We start from the raw sequence: 15998 nt of genomic DNA, 5'->3' as shown, positions 1-15998 counted from the left end.
TAATTACAAGGGTGGAACTTTTAATGGTTACGGTGTGATTCATTCCCATTAGGGATAGAACTCTGGAGGAATTCAGTGTTGCTAAGATTTTCTCTATCTGATCTTCAATTTATATTGGGATGAATGGCCCAACTTCTTTCTTTCTTTCTTTCTTTCTTAGAAAAGGAGTAAATGTGGAAAAATCAAAATGTGTATATTATGAATGAAAAGAAGAATTATTAAAAATCCATCAAAAATGTTTCCCATTCTACTCCCATTCTTTATCAGGATTAGCAGAAAAAGGAAGAAAAGAAAACTTCAGTTTAACCTGTGAAGTTCGGGTTAGAAATAGAAATAGCATGTAGGGAACTAAAACCAAGTATTTTTTTAAAGTAAGTTGTGAAGATTATTAAAAGATTTTGATGAGACTTCACATGATAAATGCAGATAAGTGCTGTATGTGTATAAGAGATAACAGAATTAGCCATAAAGTAAAAAATGACCTTACTCATTATTGGAACATTTGATAGTAATTTCTTCATCACAATCAGTCCATTAGTTATGATACAAAATTTATTCAACAGATTTTTTTTTAGAAGACATTTTTTTTCATGGATTCCTCATTAGTTGAAATCATTCTTAGAATAATTTTGACCATAAGTTCTCAGGGTCAAAGCCCTAGCTGGTGGAAGTCATTTAGTGAGATGCACCTATTTCCTCCAGCTGGGGATCTGGACTATTTACCGATATGGAGCTACGTCTTATTTCCACTGACTGCTTTTCTTCCTTCTATGGAGGTTCTGGCTCTCCATCTATTATGCATTTGTGAACTGAGATTCTCATGAGTGTGCAGGATTTGATCTTATTTGACCTCACACACATTTCACGTGCCACATATGTCTGATCTCTGATATATGACTGAGATCAGGTTTTTAACACAAATGGACATTGAGAGATAAACTATGCCTGTCTTTCCCACCGTGAGAAAAGCATTCTATTCAATAGTTTCCTGATGGCCTTCTTCATCTCAGCGTTTCTCAGGGTGTAGACCATCGGGTTCAGCATTGGGGTGATTACAGAGTAAATGACTGAGACCACCTTATGCAGGGCAAACTGCTTGATGGGCCAAGCATAGATGAAGATGCTGGGTATGAATTGCAAACACATCACAGTGATCTGGGTTACACAGGTGGACAGAGCCTTGTGCTTCCCTTCCGTGACATGTGTCCTGATCTTGATTAAGATGATGGTGTAAGAAATAAGGAGAATGGTGAATATTGTTATGATCACTAACCCATTGTTGAAACTCATCTGCATTTCAGCCACGTGAGTGTTGGTGCAGGCCAGTTTGATGACTTGTTGGACATCACAGTAGAAATTGTCCAGGATGTTTGGACCACAGAATGGTAACTGGAGGAGCAGTCCAGTCTGAACAGCAGAATGAGCCAGTCCAGCCAACCATGCCAGTGCCACTATCCTCACGCATACGCCCCGGTTCATGATAGTCAAGTACCGCAGTGGTTTATAGATGGCCACGTACCGATCGACCGCCATCCCCACAAGGCAAAACCCCATAGAGCCAGCAAAGAAGTGGAAGAAAAACATCTGAAGGATGCACTCATTGAATGGGATGGTTTTATGCTGTGAGAGGAGATCTGAGAGTAATTTTGGAGTACTGACTGTTGATTCGCTGATATCTAGGAAAGCCAAGTTGGCCAGCAGGATATACATGGAGGTGTGGAGCTGGTAGTCAGAGATCACAGTGCTGATGATGATGAAGTTTCCCAGCCAGGTGTTTATGTAGACTATGAAGAAAGTCACATAAAGAAATGGCTGCAGCTCAGGTCTCTGAGCGAGGCCCAAGAGGACAAATTCTGTCACTGGGGTGGTGAAGTTCTTCTTCTCCATTTATTAACCTCAAAATATGCCTGAAGAAGGAACAGTGATGATAATAATTACAATGCAATCTCAGTACACACTGTTATTAAAAGAATATTAACTCCATGTTAACTGATACACTTGCTTGGAAATTTTCTTTGTTTACCAAATTCCAGACTGTATACCCAGCCCCAATGGTGAGTACCCTGCTTCAGCAGAACTTCTGAGCTCCACCAGTGGTCGTCTCCAATTTGAGGTCTTTGGGAGTGAACAGGAGCAACCTACACACTCAAAATGCCCCCTGCTAACAACTGTCTCCATTGATCTTCCTGAAGCCCTGATAGTGCACATCTCACATGGGCCACAGATTCCTCATGTGGCCTAGAGGCTCAGGGTTGGGAAGAAGGTGTATTTGCAAAGTGGATGTACTCAGACCAGGGATTCTCACATTCTGGGGTGCGATCCAGACCAGTGAGGTTTGTGTCACAGCCCTCCCCATAACCCTGGATGCCTTACAATGCTTTGCTGTTGTAGCTCCCAACCTGAGACTCTCAAAACCGGCCTACCAGCTTGTAGGTGTCCCCTCTCAGTGTCTGTGTAGAGCTGCAGTGCTGGACCAGCAGCTCTGACCTTAGCAGCCTGTCAACAACCTACCAGTCACACCCTGGCTTCCACCAGCCTTGATTACTACTTGCAGGTAACCCCAGCATTCTCCCAGTCCTGAATTTTACCAAAAACCTGTGTTCTGCACTGTCCTGCCCCTCTTCTGCACACTTCAGATATTAACGGTTCATTGCTTCTGTACAGAGTCAATATAAAATAGTTTTGCTAGTTTAACTGGAGTTACCAAACACACTTTGAAACACAACATTGGATTGGTTTAGACTACAAAATGAAACCAATTTATAAAAAAGAGAAGACAGGACTTTTAGTGAATTCAAGTATAAGACACAAAGTTAGAAATGGTTACAAGCAAGTAAAAGTGCGAACATGCAGGTAAAAGTCTAAAGATTTATTTAGCAAGTTTTGGTTCAAAGCTTTGCTCAAGTTGACCTTTCTCACACACTGTCTTCCAGTAAGATGATGACTGACTCTTACCATGGTCAGAATCTCTCCCAGTGGGCCAAAAGTGCTGGCGTTTTTAGGTGAAAGAAAGAGAGAGACAGATAGCTTGGGGTTCTTTACCCCATCAGAGGTACTGAATTCCTCTATCCTGTCTTAACAAAACAATGGTCTTTGACCCCTTAGAGTGGCTACATAAAGAAAAGGAATTAAGTCTGATTGACTTTAGCAGGAATAACTTTTGCTGACGATTTCTGAAAAAATCATGTCTCTGTATTTTGGTACACATGAATTCTAGTGCTAAGCTTCAGACATCTCCATTGAAAAACTATGAACATGTAAAGATTTTCAGGTATTCATCTATAATGAAATATTCAAAGCTGCCATGGTATTATGGACACTCAACTCACACTAGTATTTTTGAAAATCCCGAGAGCTGAAAATATCAACCAGCCCTAAATTAATATCTCATTCTTAAATGACAGTGCTCTGTGCTGGGAGGAGAGGGGGAGGATGGCTTTATGGGTAAATCACTGGCTGTGGGTTCTAGGGAGTTTGGTTCAATTTCTGCCCTACCATGGACACCTTCTGGAGCCTTCCATAACACATATCACTTCTCAGTCTAGGATCATCAAAGCGGAATAAGAGAGTTAAGTGCAGGGAATCTCACTTAGATTTCATAAGCAGATGTGGGCACTTCCCTTGGCTTTTTCTGGTTTTAACTTCCAAGCTCCAGCCAGCCTTAGAGAAAATGGCTTTCAGATCACAGTAGCATAGAGCTGTTGCCTAAGGAGAAGCCTTGTCAGACAGAGTTAGTCTTACGAAGGTGTCAGATAGTTTTGTTAGTAAAGGCTCAGTGGGCTGATGTACTCCTAAATCTCTTAGATTTCTCTAATACTCAAGTCTATATTTGAAAAGCCTCCCACCCACCTCTCCCCCCCTTCAGTAACAAAGCCCATGGCTAATTATAGTTTGTAGATTATTTACAAAAACAGTCACTACCTCGTGCAATCTGCTGTGCCGGTGGTATCAGATCCGGCTGCCTCTTAATGATTAAGGATGACCAGGGGAAGTCACATTTCAAAGCTGATCATTGCTCTCCGAATAGACAGGGGAAGGAAATCATATTCCAAAGAAGAGAAAGCCCCAGAAATCTTCCCCTTATACATATCTGACCCATGCACTGAGACTGGCACTAACATCAAAGACTCTCTGAAATCCCCCTGAGCTTGAGCCGGGGGTGATCAAGAAGATGCCAAGGGTTAATAACTCTCACAGTTACAAATTTGCACCTTATTTTCAGTCTGAATTTGTCTAGCTTCAACTTTCAGACACTTAATCATGTAAGACCTTTTTCAGCTACATTGAAGAGCCGATTATTAAATATTTGTTCCCTGTGTAGACACTTAAGTAGCCTGTAATCAAGTCACCCCTTATCCTTCTCTTTCTTAAACTGAATGGACTGAGCTCTTGGGTTTATCACTAAGAGGTACATTTCTAATCCTTTAATCATTCTAGTGGTGTTTCTCTGAACCCTCTCCACATTTTTTTAACATCTTTCCTCAACTGTGGCACCAAAACTGGACTCTCTATTCCAGCAGAGGTTGCATAAGTGCTTTAGATTCCCCTGTTTATCCATCCCAGGATCGTTTTTGTTTTGGCCATAGTGTCACATTAGGCTCTTATGTTCTGCTTATTATACACCATGACCCCCTAATCCTTTTCAGAGTCCCTGCTTCCCAGGATAGACTCCCCCACTCTTTAAGTGCAGCCTGCGTTCGTTATGTATACATTTACATTTTGCCTGTGCTAAAATGCATATTTGCTTGTGCAGAGTTTACCAAACAATCCATTTTTAATCATTTGAAAACCTTAGCGCTGGATTCACAGTGGGACTTTGGCTTTCAGACAATTAAAAAACCTCCCTAGGATTCACAATACCTGAGTTCAGTGCCCAGGCTCCCTAACAAATGGGGAGAGGTCGGTGTCTAAGAATGGGATTCACAAAAGCCAGCAGGCTGAAGGGCTCGCTGATTGTGTTTGCGATGGGAGATGGCACAGAAAGGGGTGAGTGCTCTACCCCACTCTTCTCACAGAGGTTGGAGCCTAACTCTGGACTACAGGATCCACAGCCAGGACCCCTCCACTGGAGCTAGGTGTCTACACCATTATTTGGCAAGACATGCCAGAGGGGAAGGCAGCAGCAGCCACCAGCTTATAGTGTTTAGCCCAGGGCTTAGGGCACTCATGTGGGCTGTGGGAGAGCCTTGTTCAAATCCTTTCTCCCCTGGCACATTGCAAAACCCCACTTCCTCTGGCTTGATTCTGAATGGGCCTTTGTCCAGTGGATGAGCTCTGAACTCAGCTGCCAGGAAGAGAGCTGTTTCTCCACCCACCTTCCTCTGCTTTGTGGGACACACTAGGGCTGAGACATCGATCTGCCTGGAGGTGCCCAGTGGTATAAACTTAGGTACCTGGGAAACTTTTGCAGCAGACATCTAGGTGCCAAGTGAGTTTAGGTGCCCACGGGGCAGCTAAGCAGGGTTTGTGAATATGAGTGGCAGAAAATGATGGACTTTGGCACCAAAAATAGCCGTGCGGCACTTCTGGTCCATTGTGAATCAAAGTAGGGGGCTGTGAATGCCAACGGCACCGAGATGTTGGCCTTAGACTCTGAGAGTAGCAGTGAGGCACCTGTGTTTTTTCTCAGTCCAGCCCTTAGTGTGAATCTGGGCTGTTTTCAGGGCCCCAAGGCTGGGATTCTGAAAGGAACCCGGAAGAGTCAGGTTCCAAATTCCACCTTCAGTTCTGATGTGGGTTTATTTTGACCCCTCCAGTCCACAGCTGCGGGAGAGCCACAGAACCTGGACTGTACTAAGAGAAAGAAATAACGAAATCCATTGTGGGAATCTCACTATGGTTTTATCCATCAATCTGGGCACTTGCCTGGGGTCTGTTTCCCAGCTCTAACCTGCCCTGGAGACCTGAGCTCCACAGATTCTCTGCTGTGGGAGAACCTGGGGACACAGCTAGTCACAGGAAGGTTTCAGAGGATCATAGCAAGAGTGGCAGGGCTGCCGAGAGTGGGTTTGGGCCCCGGTGAAGAAGAATGGGTCTGTGGGCTATTATCCTCCAAACTCTTTTTATCTGACAGCCCCGCCAATAACTGTAATAACCCTTTTGAACAGAAAACAGTGCAAGTGCTCAGTGTGATGTCCCCAACCAGACCTCTCCTTTCTTCTCACTCTGGGCTCTGAGCATCCCTCTATCCAGCAGTAACAATACCTGTCCCCAATATCATATTGCACAGTTTAGGAATCAAGAGTCATTACCTCCCATAACCTGCCGTGTGCATGGTCTCATAGCCAGCCGCCTCCAAATGAGCAAGAAAGGCCTGGGGAAGTCACATTTCAGAGTTGATCATTGCTGTGCTGAGAGGCTTGGGGAAGTGGACCTGGTTCCAAAAATGAATCAGCACCAGAAATCTTCCTCTTATATAATAGCTGACACATGAGGTAAGGCTGGCTCTAGGATGAAAGAGTCTCTGAAATCTCCCTCTGCTTTCCTGGCAGGATGAGGGGACCTGACTCTTTGGAGATTTAGGGAGTCTGTCACAAGCGGAATCATTAAGAAATCCCTGGAGTGGTTCGGTTCGGTTACATGTTTATTTTAGCCACCCAAAGTCAACCTGCTCTGGAGTTACCCTGCTGGGCAGGGTGGACACAAGGGAAGTATTTGGGATGCAGGGAAAGAAATGGACATTTGAGTGACCTCAGTCTGAGGGAATGCCAGTGAGTTTTATTGCTGGCACTGGGAGAGAAATGTGATCCAGGGTTAGAGCAGGAGGAAAGGAGTCAATCCTACTGGGTCCTAGGCTAGTTCCTGAAGGGCATGGAGTTAAGCTCCTTGGGGCTGAGATCGTCTTTTTGTTCTGTGTTTGTACAGCACTTTGCACAATGGAGTCCTGGTCCAGGACTAGGGCTCATAAGCACTAAAGCACCAACACAACAAAACAACAACAAAAATCATGAGTGGCTATTAAAGGGAAAATATTCGGATCCATCAGACTCCTTTGACATCCCACCCTCCGCTCACTGAGGACAGCTTCTAAGCTGTATTATAAAACTTTCTGAAATGTGCTTGTAAAATAACTTTATCCGGGCCATTTTTGGACACTTCATCAGTTTACAAATTAAACTTTAATTCCCTACCTGGGTGTTCTGTGAGCTGAGCCTGGGACCTGAGTGTGAAGCTGTGTCTCAACTTCTCTGTCATCATCACCAGCAACAAATGCTTTATAGGCAATACCAGCTTTAAGCTGTGCAGCCCCTTCTCCTTCACATCCTGCCTACATGTACCCCTGTGCAGCCCCAACTCCTTCACACTCTGCTGCCATGTACCCCTATGCACTCCTGCTGCTTTCTATCATTTTGCAAAGGAGTCGTTGATGAAAAATCAGTTCACAATTCTGTTGCCAATATGCCAGCCAGGAATAGCCACCAGCCAGTTTCCCAGATCTGTGCTGACTTTGAAGGTCCGAGAGCAGTAACAGTAGTTACAATTTATTTTTTTATATTTGTTGCTGAAGATCTGACTCAGCTACACATGGTTAGTATATCTGTGTGTTGAGTAAGAAAAGGCCATTTTTACTGAATCACTTTTCTGAGCTTTCAACTATTCAAATATAGAGTTGTTCAGGAATAAAAGCATTTGTTATAATTATTTCAAAAACATTTTAATATTTAAGTTTATAAAAAGAACCATTTTTCCAATGTTTGAAAATTTTCATGAAGATTTTAACTGAAAATGTTCAGGTTTTGGTATTTCAATCTTATTAATTATTATTATTAGTAATAGTGGTAGTATTAATATTAGTTTGTTTTCCTTATAAAAAGTACTGAACATAGGGAAACAGGGGTAGCAATGGAGGAAACACAAAAAATGTGGTTTTCCTCAGATTTTTGTTGTCCTTTGAAAAAAAATTGCCCAATTTCTGAAAATACTTTTTCATATTTTTAACTTTAATTAAAATGTGGTTTTTCAAAGAAAAAATAATCCCTCAAAAATTTTGACAAGCTAAACACATTTTATGAGAGAAAGACAAAGTAGGTGATATCTTTTATTGGGCCAGCTAATATTGATGGATGGGGCAAGTTTTCAAGTTCATCAACATTTCCTCTGCCTCTGGCAAAGAGGGTCTGAATGGGACCCTCATGAACACTATGCAGGTGAATATCTAGCTTCTCTGGTTTATGGATCACTCCAAACACCTAGAAAGAGATGGCATTGCTTATGCTCAAAGTCAGAAACTTAGGAGATGAGGGAACTGTTACCATGGACGTTTAAGCATTGAGTGATTAAGAGATAATCTAAACAAAATAAATAAATACATTCGGTCAATGGAAACATTTTAGTTTGATAATTTTCATAGTTTCACAGAGTTTAAGGCCAGAAGGGGCCGTTCAATCATCTCTTCTGATCTTGTGTGTATCACAGGCCATTTAACTTCACTCAGTTATCCCCAACTTGAGCCCGAAGACTTTAGTTAAATTAAAGCATTTCAGTCCTCAGCAGACTACACTCTCACCACAGGCAAAGACTGGGCGAGATAGAGATGCCACCAGTGTCCAAGGCAGGGAACTGATCAGCTGAGGCATGGCCAGTGGGTCCCACCAGGCAACGCGCCCCATGCTCCAGAAGAAAGTTTTGTTTTGATTTTGACCTTTTCAATTATTTTCACCTTTTCTTTAGTATAAATTAACTGAGACATCAAAATTAAAAAAAAATTTAAGCTGGAAAATATCAGAACAGGATATTTCGGCCATTTTTGCACCTATAACAAATAAAAATTAAATCAGAAGATTCATTGAATCCAACCCTTTCCCGAGAAAATTTTTGTTTTGATGAAATGGCATTTTCTGACCAACAAAACCTTTAGATAGAAAATGTTCAAGAAGCTCTCCTGAATAGCTCATAAAGCCATTGACCTGGGGAACTCATTGCCACAAGGTATCACTGAGACAAAGAGCTCAGCAGGGTGAGACATTGGCATGGATTACAAGAATCTTCAAGGTTACATTAGATAAGAGAATGAATTAAACTGTTATGGTGCAGGTCTCCAACCAGCCACTAACTCACAGGGAACCACCCTTACAGTCCCTCCAGGAATCACTTCCCTGAGCAGGGCTGTTCCATGAGCATGTGGAAAGAGGTTGACTCTCAGGGCTGGGTTCAGACATTCTAGGGCCATGCATGGGGCTCTGTCCCTCTTGACCCTGTGCTCACGTGGAGTGTCAGTGGTGGGTGGGATGGTGGCATGGGACCCCTGCTCCCTTCCAGAAGCCACAATGGGTGACTCTCCCCCACCCCTTGGGCTCATCAAGGTGCCCAAAGACAGGCAGAGGGCAATCATGGCCTCCCCAGTCCTTACATTCCCAGCCAGGGTGTATCTGCTTGGGTGGTGGGGTCAGGACTTCTGTGCTCTTCCCCTTCCCCTGTACACTGAGCCCCCTGATGGGCTGGGGTTTTTGGGGTCCTCAGAGAAGCGGGGCTGGGAATTCAAAAGCCATGGAGACGTCTGGGGCAGTTCCACTCTCCCAGAGCCATTGTCTCAGGCTCTCTGCAGACTCAGGTAGTCAATGCTGCTGCAGCTGCACTAGGGACAGATCTCCCCACTCTCCAAACCTTTCTCCAGGCTGTGGGTGTTGCATTATCTGGGGCTGGCCCCAGTCAGACCCAGGACGCTGGTCTCTGGCAATTCCTATGTTCCTGTGGAAAACAAGGAAAATCTGCTTGAAAAAAATAACTTGACAAGTACTTCACCCAGATCTATGAAAATTCATTAAAAGCTCAAAAAAAAACTGAATAATGGATCAGCTCTAATTAAATGATTCTTTATGAATTGTTCTTCCCATCTCAGTTAACATTCCTCAGATTAATTGTTTTGGTAAACTGAGGCAGAGATAGTTGAGGTAATATAGTGCATAGCCAGGCTTAGATCACAGGAGCTTCTAGCGTCTTGACCTCCTTTCTCTAGCCACTGCTGACTGCTCTACATGCTATCATTTGAGGTCGTGATTCTTACTGGAGTCTTAAGGAGTTAGAAGCCCAAGATGTACATACTTTACTCCATTAGGCTCCTTTACAAATCTCTGCCGTCATTTTCTGGAATTGCAGAGAAGCTCAGGCCTCAGAAGTCAACAAAATAGATGCAGAGCCAGGATTACAAAGGGTTTTAGGTACCTAAAGAAGCTGATAAGTGTCTACTGGGATTTACAATAGCACTAATAATTTAGGCACCCAACTCCCATTGAATGCCCATGGGATTTAGGCACTTAGCTCACATAGGAGCATTGATAAATGCCAGTCAGTGCCTGTCTCCATCTAATTAGATGCCTAAATCCATTTGTAATCCTGGCCAACAGATAACATAGAAGCTAGGCTGGAAGCAGGGAATCCTGGGGGAGATTGTAGACCCTAGGCAGAGGATCAGATTAGAGGGTCAGAAGGACCCTTTTGGCTTTATCACCAAGGCATCTATGCACTTGCCTCTGGTCCTTTCTAATGAGCTGTGCAGGGCTCCAAGGAATGAGTCCCGCTAACCCTTAGAAAATAGAAGTGAATAAATCACCTTCCTGCAGCATGGGTCCTTTAATGCTTTTGCAAATCAAAGCCAGATACACACGGCTCACCTGCAGAAAGCAACAGATCAGAGTCTAGTTCAGTCACAGAGTGAGGGGTGAAAGGATACCTTGTTCTTTAGCTTCTAGGTGGTATATTGATATTGACCAAAGAATCCTGCTGCTGGATGACTGAATGAGTCATATGCTGGGGAAAAAATCCACAAAGATCAGCACAGGAAGTTTGTTATTTCAATTAAATATGTTTGGGGATCAACATATAGGGGAAAATTAAGATGATAAATATGAATTACAATATGAACTTGTTAAGATTTTACTCTCAGTTTAATCAATTATCTACTGCTGATAGGAATTTTTCCACCTCTCAGGAAAAGGTTGACTTTTCACTGAAAAAGCAAAATCTATGTTTTTTTAAATTTTTCCAAATGAAAACTTTCTACTGAAAACTGGATTTTTTTTAATCACACCAAAATGTTTGTTTTTTGAGTTTTCAGATTCTTTAATCAATAAACCCAAAATGTTTGAGAAAAGCAGACAGAGTCTGAGATTTGTTGTTGTTTAGCTGAAAAAACAATCTCCCTTATAAAAGACACAGCTAAAAATTTCCAAGCAGCCTTAAACTTTACATAAGTTGGGGAACATTAATATTCTCTGATAAAGCATTAATTTCTAATCCATTTATTCTATTGCATCTGTGTGATTTCTCTTTCAAAAGGGATAATTGCAAGAAGCTAACAATGGAATAACTGGTAAAGTTGATAGTGCAGAGACTGTGTTTAATACAGACTAGCCCCTTTTAACCCTGAGTTAGAGTTGAACCAAGCAACCAAACCCTGCCTATCCTGACCCTGTTCAAGGACATACAGGAGCTCACTGAGTGTAGAACTCAGAGCTCCTGGCCTAGCTTCACACTGCTGCTGGCTGAGTATATATGGTGTAAATGAGTGTGCAGAACATACACATAACAAGACACAGGGCCATGTTTCCAAAGGTATTTCGGCACCTAGTGGGATTTTCAGAAGCACCTAGGAGCTCACAACTCATTGATTTCAAAGGGTGTTGAGGGCTTCGATGTTTTGAGAATCCCACTATGTACCTCAATGCCTTTGAAAATCTGCCCCCTGACCCCTTTCCGAAAGCCCTTACAGTCCTAGCAGATACAGCAAAGAAGAGGGTGGGGATCAGAGGCAGAAAGAGAGGAAATGACTTGTCCAAGGTCACACAGCAGGTCACTGGCAGAGACAAGAACAGAGCACTGGTGTCCTGATAGCCACTGCACCGCACTGCACAGAGTAAATGATACAACATAACAATGATGGAGGGATGCTGCTAGTCCATTGTTACACACAGACAGAACTGCAGCTGGGAGTTGTAGCCATAAATCAGTTTGGAAGCAGGCAGCTGGCCGTCTAAGTACAGAGCTTGGAGTAGAAACGTTACAGATGAGCTGCTACTTAACGATGCTGGAGGAGCCTATGTCATATTGCTCTGCAAAGTGGGAATCAGGCTGTGTTGGCATTTTAATCTATTAATATCTTGACCAAACTGTGAGCTTGGTGATGGTCGCAATAGATGGACCTTCTTTGAAAAAACTGTTGGGTTTGGAGTGTGCTTTGTTCCATCTGGTAGGGAATGTAAACCCCCCCCCCCCCCACAGCCTTGTTAAATAAGCTTTGCTATTATATTATAGGTAAATGAACTTTGCAATTGTTTTGCAGGCCCCTGTGTGTAGGCTCCGGACTCTAACTAAACAAATGCTAAATAAAACCAGTTTTGTTTGTCTGGATCCCGAGGCCTGCATATGGGTTTATTAGCATACTAAGCATTAAGGTATGAAGAAATGGGGTAACTGTTTATATGGGATCTTGTCTTGCCACCAAAGCCTTTTGGAGGTTGCTGTCACTGGTTGGACACTGTGCCAGGGCCATGATTAAAATAGTAATCTATCTGTCCCTGCTGCAGGGCCCTGCCATTGATATAAGCATCTGTGATTTTAACATATAATATTGCAACAATTATATGCTTTTAGCTTTATTAGTTTACAGGCCATGCAAGCTAAATAAATGCAAAATAAAAGCCATGGTTTTAGTTCTCAAAGAAACTTGATTTTCTGTGTACTGTGGCACTGGGTGTGGAGAAACTAGATATGAGGAAAGCGGGGTATGGAACACTGACAAAAGAGGAACTGGGAGGGGGACAAGGGGTCACTCAAGTGCCAGTTCAGTTTTAAGCAAAATATAGCATGATAACTATTGTCTGCTTACGATAACTGCAAGGTGGAGTTACAGAATGACCAGCTCACCCACTGCCAAAACGCATGATAAGTATGGAAATAGCTTGCTGATTTGCAATATTAATTTACCAGAAAAGGATAAATAACTTGTGTAATCAATATGACGTTTTGCAGTTTTAACCTTTATAAGCTTGGTGAAAATTGTAAAGGGCAGAGCAGCCTACCCTTGCATGGGATTACGCTGTCTCTCCCTATATGCATACTTGTAATCTTGTTTTATCAATAAAGGTGCCTCCAGCTGTCTGATCCAAAATCAGCTGGGTGGTGGTCTTTTCCACAACACATCCTTCACACTGCATTTTATCAAACCACACCTTGGACCAAATCCTCAGATGTGGTAAAGTGACAAAGCTCCATTAACTTTAAAGGAGCTGATCCAATTTACATTACTACGATAACAGACTGATTAAGTGTCAGAGGCAAGGAGCACTAACAATGCCTAATAACTGAAAGTGACGAGTTCTGTGTACCTTTGACATTCACATAATGAGGTATTAGGGTAAGGAGAAACAGGGTCATTCTCTCTGTCACTCTAATGCTGATCATTGTCCTTCTCATTCCCTCCACAGCCATCACACGATGTACTGAGGAAGAAAATGTCCAACCAAACCACTGTAACCGAGTTCCTTCTCCTGGGATTCTCTGACATTCAGGAACTTCAGATTTTACACTTTGTGGTGTTTCTACTGCTTTAACTGATATCCCTGCTTGGGAACCTTCTCATTATCACAGCTATAGCCCTCGACCGCAACCTTCATACCCTCATGTATTTCTTCCTCATGAATCTGTCCATCCTAGACCTCAGCTCCGTCTCTGTCACCATCCCTAAATCCATGGCCAACTCCCTCATGAACACCAGGTCAATTTCTTATTCTGGATGTGTTGCCCAAGTCTTTCTCTTTGCCTTCTTTGCTTCAGCAGATTATGCCATACTGACTGTCACGGCGTATGATCGATACGTCGCCATCTGCCAACCACTGTACTATGAGACTGTGATGAACAGGAGAGCGTGTGTCCAAAGGGCAGCCAGTGCCTGGATCAGTGTTATTCTCTACTCTGCAGTGCACACTGGAAACACATTTGCAATATCCTTTTGTGGAAGCAACATAGTGGATCAGATCTTCTGTGAAATCCCCCAGCTCCTCAAACTCACCTGCTCTAGTTCAGAACTCAGTGAACTTGGATTTCTCATTTTTCATTTATTCTTATGGTTAAGCTGCTTTGTTTTCATAATTGTGTCATATGTTCAGATCTTCACCACAGTGCTGAGAATCCCCTCTGAGCAGGGCCGACATAAAGCCTTCTCCACCTGCCTTCCTCACCTCATTGTGGTCTCTTTGTTCCTTTTTTGCATACTTGAAACCCATCTCCCGCTCTCCATCAGTTCAGAATCTCTTGGTGGCTGTTCTCTACTCTGTGTTGCCACCAATGATGAATCCGATCATCTACGGCATGAATAACAAGGAGCTCAAAGCTGCACTGAATAAACTGAAAGGTTGGAGGTTATTTATTAGGAATTAAATGTCCATATTTATCCTTTGATCATGATTTCATTCCGTGTTTCTTTAGAAATATAATTATCTGACAATATTATTGTCACCATGAGAACTTAACATGCTATCTCTTCATGCAGAATTGGGAATTTACACAAGTAAAAATCCAAACTTGACTGAAGAGAAAAAAAGAGTTATTATACATTTACACAAAAGTAAATAAGATCATTATCTATCTATCTATCTATCTATCTATCTATCTATCTATCTATCTATCTATCTATCTAGTGTTTACATACTGGTACCCATCACCATACTATATGAGCACTTTTCACATAATGTCAGTAGCCATAGCAAAAGTCCCTAGTGGGGTCTCCGGCTCTTCTTATTTTGGGGACTAAAAATTCTGATTGAGATATCAATGCACATGTTGTTTTTTTCTCTGTTTTTTTATTTATTTTTGTTTAGCTGGTTGGTTGGTGGTTTGATTTGTTTCTTTGTTCCAGGTGGTTTTGGAGGTGGAATGGCCCAGGGACACAGTGAGTGTTTGGTTCACAGGAGTGCCCATATATCATCTCTTTGATAGTTTTTTTCTGAGCGCACTGAAGGTTTGCTCCCCACAATGATAAAAGGGTGCAAAAGAGGTTTCTGCATGGTTGATTTCCTGCTTAAATGATTATGTTTATATTGTTGGGGTATTATTGTATTATTAATGATGTGTTGGAGAACAAAGAACCTCAGGGAGGCATGTTTTTATCACTTTAACATAAATTATTATTTAAAAGCTGTGTCATTGGGGCTGTGGTAGAAAGGCTCTTCTGAAGAGAAACTTTTTCCAATGTCTCCTAAAGAAAATCTGACTCAGGATAATGAGGCCAAAATTGGATCCCATTCAAGTTACTGGGGTCTCGCCATCACTTCAAAGAGATCAGGGTTTGGCCAATGACCAGTACACATAAGGATCCAGATTTGGCTGACAGCATCCTGGAAAAAGTGAGGGTGACAGAGATGTAAGGGTCACATTTTCCAACTCATCTAGATCAGCACCAATGCAGAGTAGATCCACTGATATCACCACTATAATACTGATGATATTCTGGCCCAAGTGTCTGGGCTACACTCAACAGTAGTATGAACACTGGTGTAAGTAACTTGTCTGGAGTCATTTTGTTCTAACCTTGGCGTAAGTGGAAAAGTGCATCACATGCACTGATTTGGTGTTTCATATGCCATCCAGTATATATGTAATAGCATATGATTAGATAGACAGACAGACAGATAGGCCCATAAGAACGGCCATACTGGGTCAGACCAAAGGTCCATCAAGCCCAGTATCCTGTCCTCTGACAGTGGCCAATGGCAGGTGCCCCAAAGGGAATGAACAGATAGGTTATCATCAATTCATCCATGCCCTGTCACCCAATCCCAGCTTCTGGCAAACAGAGGCTAGGGACACCATTCCTGCCCATCCTGCCTAATAGTAATTGATGGACCTATCTTCCATTAATCTATCTAGCTCCCTTTTGAATCCTGTTATAGAATTGGCCTTCACAACACTGTCTGGCAAGGAGTTCCAGAGATTGACAGTGCACTGCATGAAAAAATACTTTCTTGAGTTTATTTTAAACCTGCTACCTATCAATTTCATTTGGT

The 15998-nt window shown here is 42.5% G+C and overlaps 1 protein-coding gene across 1 annotated transcript; it reads right to left on the bottom strand.

Moving 5' to 3' along the window:
• Nucleotides 1-939: 939 nt before the first annotated feature.
• Nucleotides 940-1887, bottom strand: LOC127032512 (olfactory receptor 4D1-like). Its single transcript, XM_050919821.1, has one exon. The coding sequence runs from the start codon at nt 1885-1887 to the stop codon at nt 940-942; it is 948 nt and encodes a 315-aa protein (XP_050775778.1).
• Nucleotides 1888-15998: the final 14111 nt, after the last annotated feature.

Source organism: Gopherus flavomarginatus, chromosome 12 (assembly GCF_025201925.1).
Source record: "Gopherus flavomarginatus isolate rGopFla2 chromosome 12, rGopFla2.mat.asm, whole genome shotgun sequence".
Classification (NCBI taxonomy): Eukaryota; Metazoa; Chordata; order Testudines; family Testudinidae; genus Gopherus; species Gopherus flavomarginatus.
Note: the sequence above shows the minus strand (reverse complement) of the source record. Positions and strands in the feature narration are given on the sequence as shown.

Coding starts and splice junctions, on each gene's coding strand:
- LOC127032512 (XM_050919821.1), bottom strand. CDS start 1,887: ATGGAGAAGAAGAACTTCACCACCCCAGTGACAGAATTTGTCCTCTTG.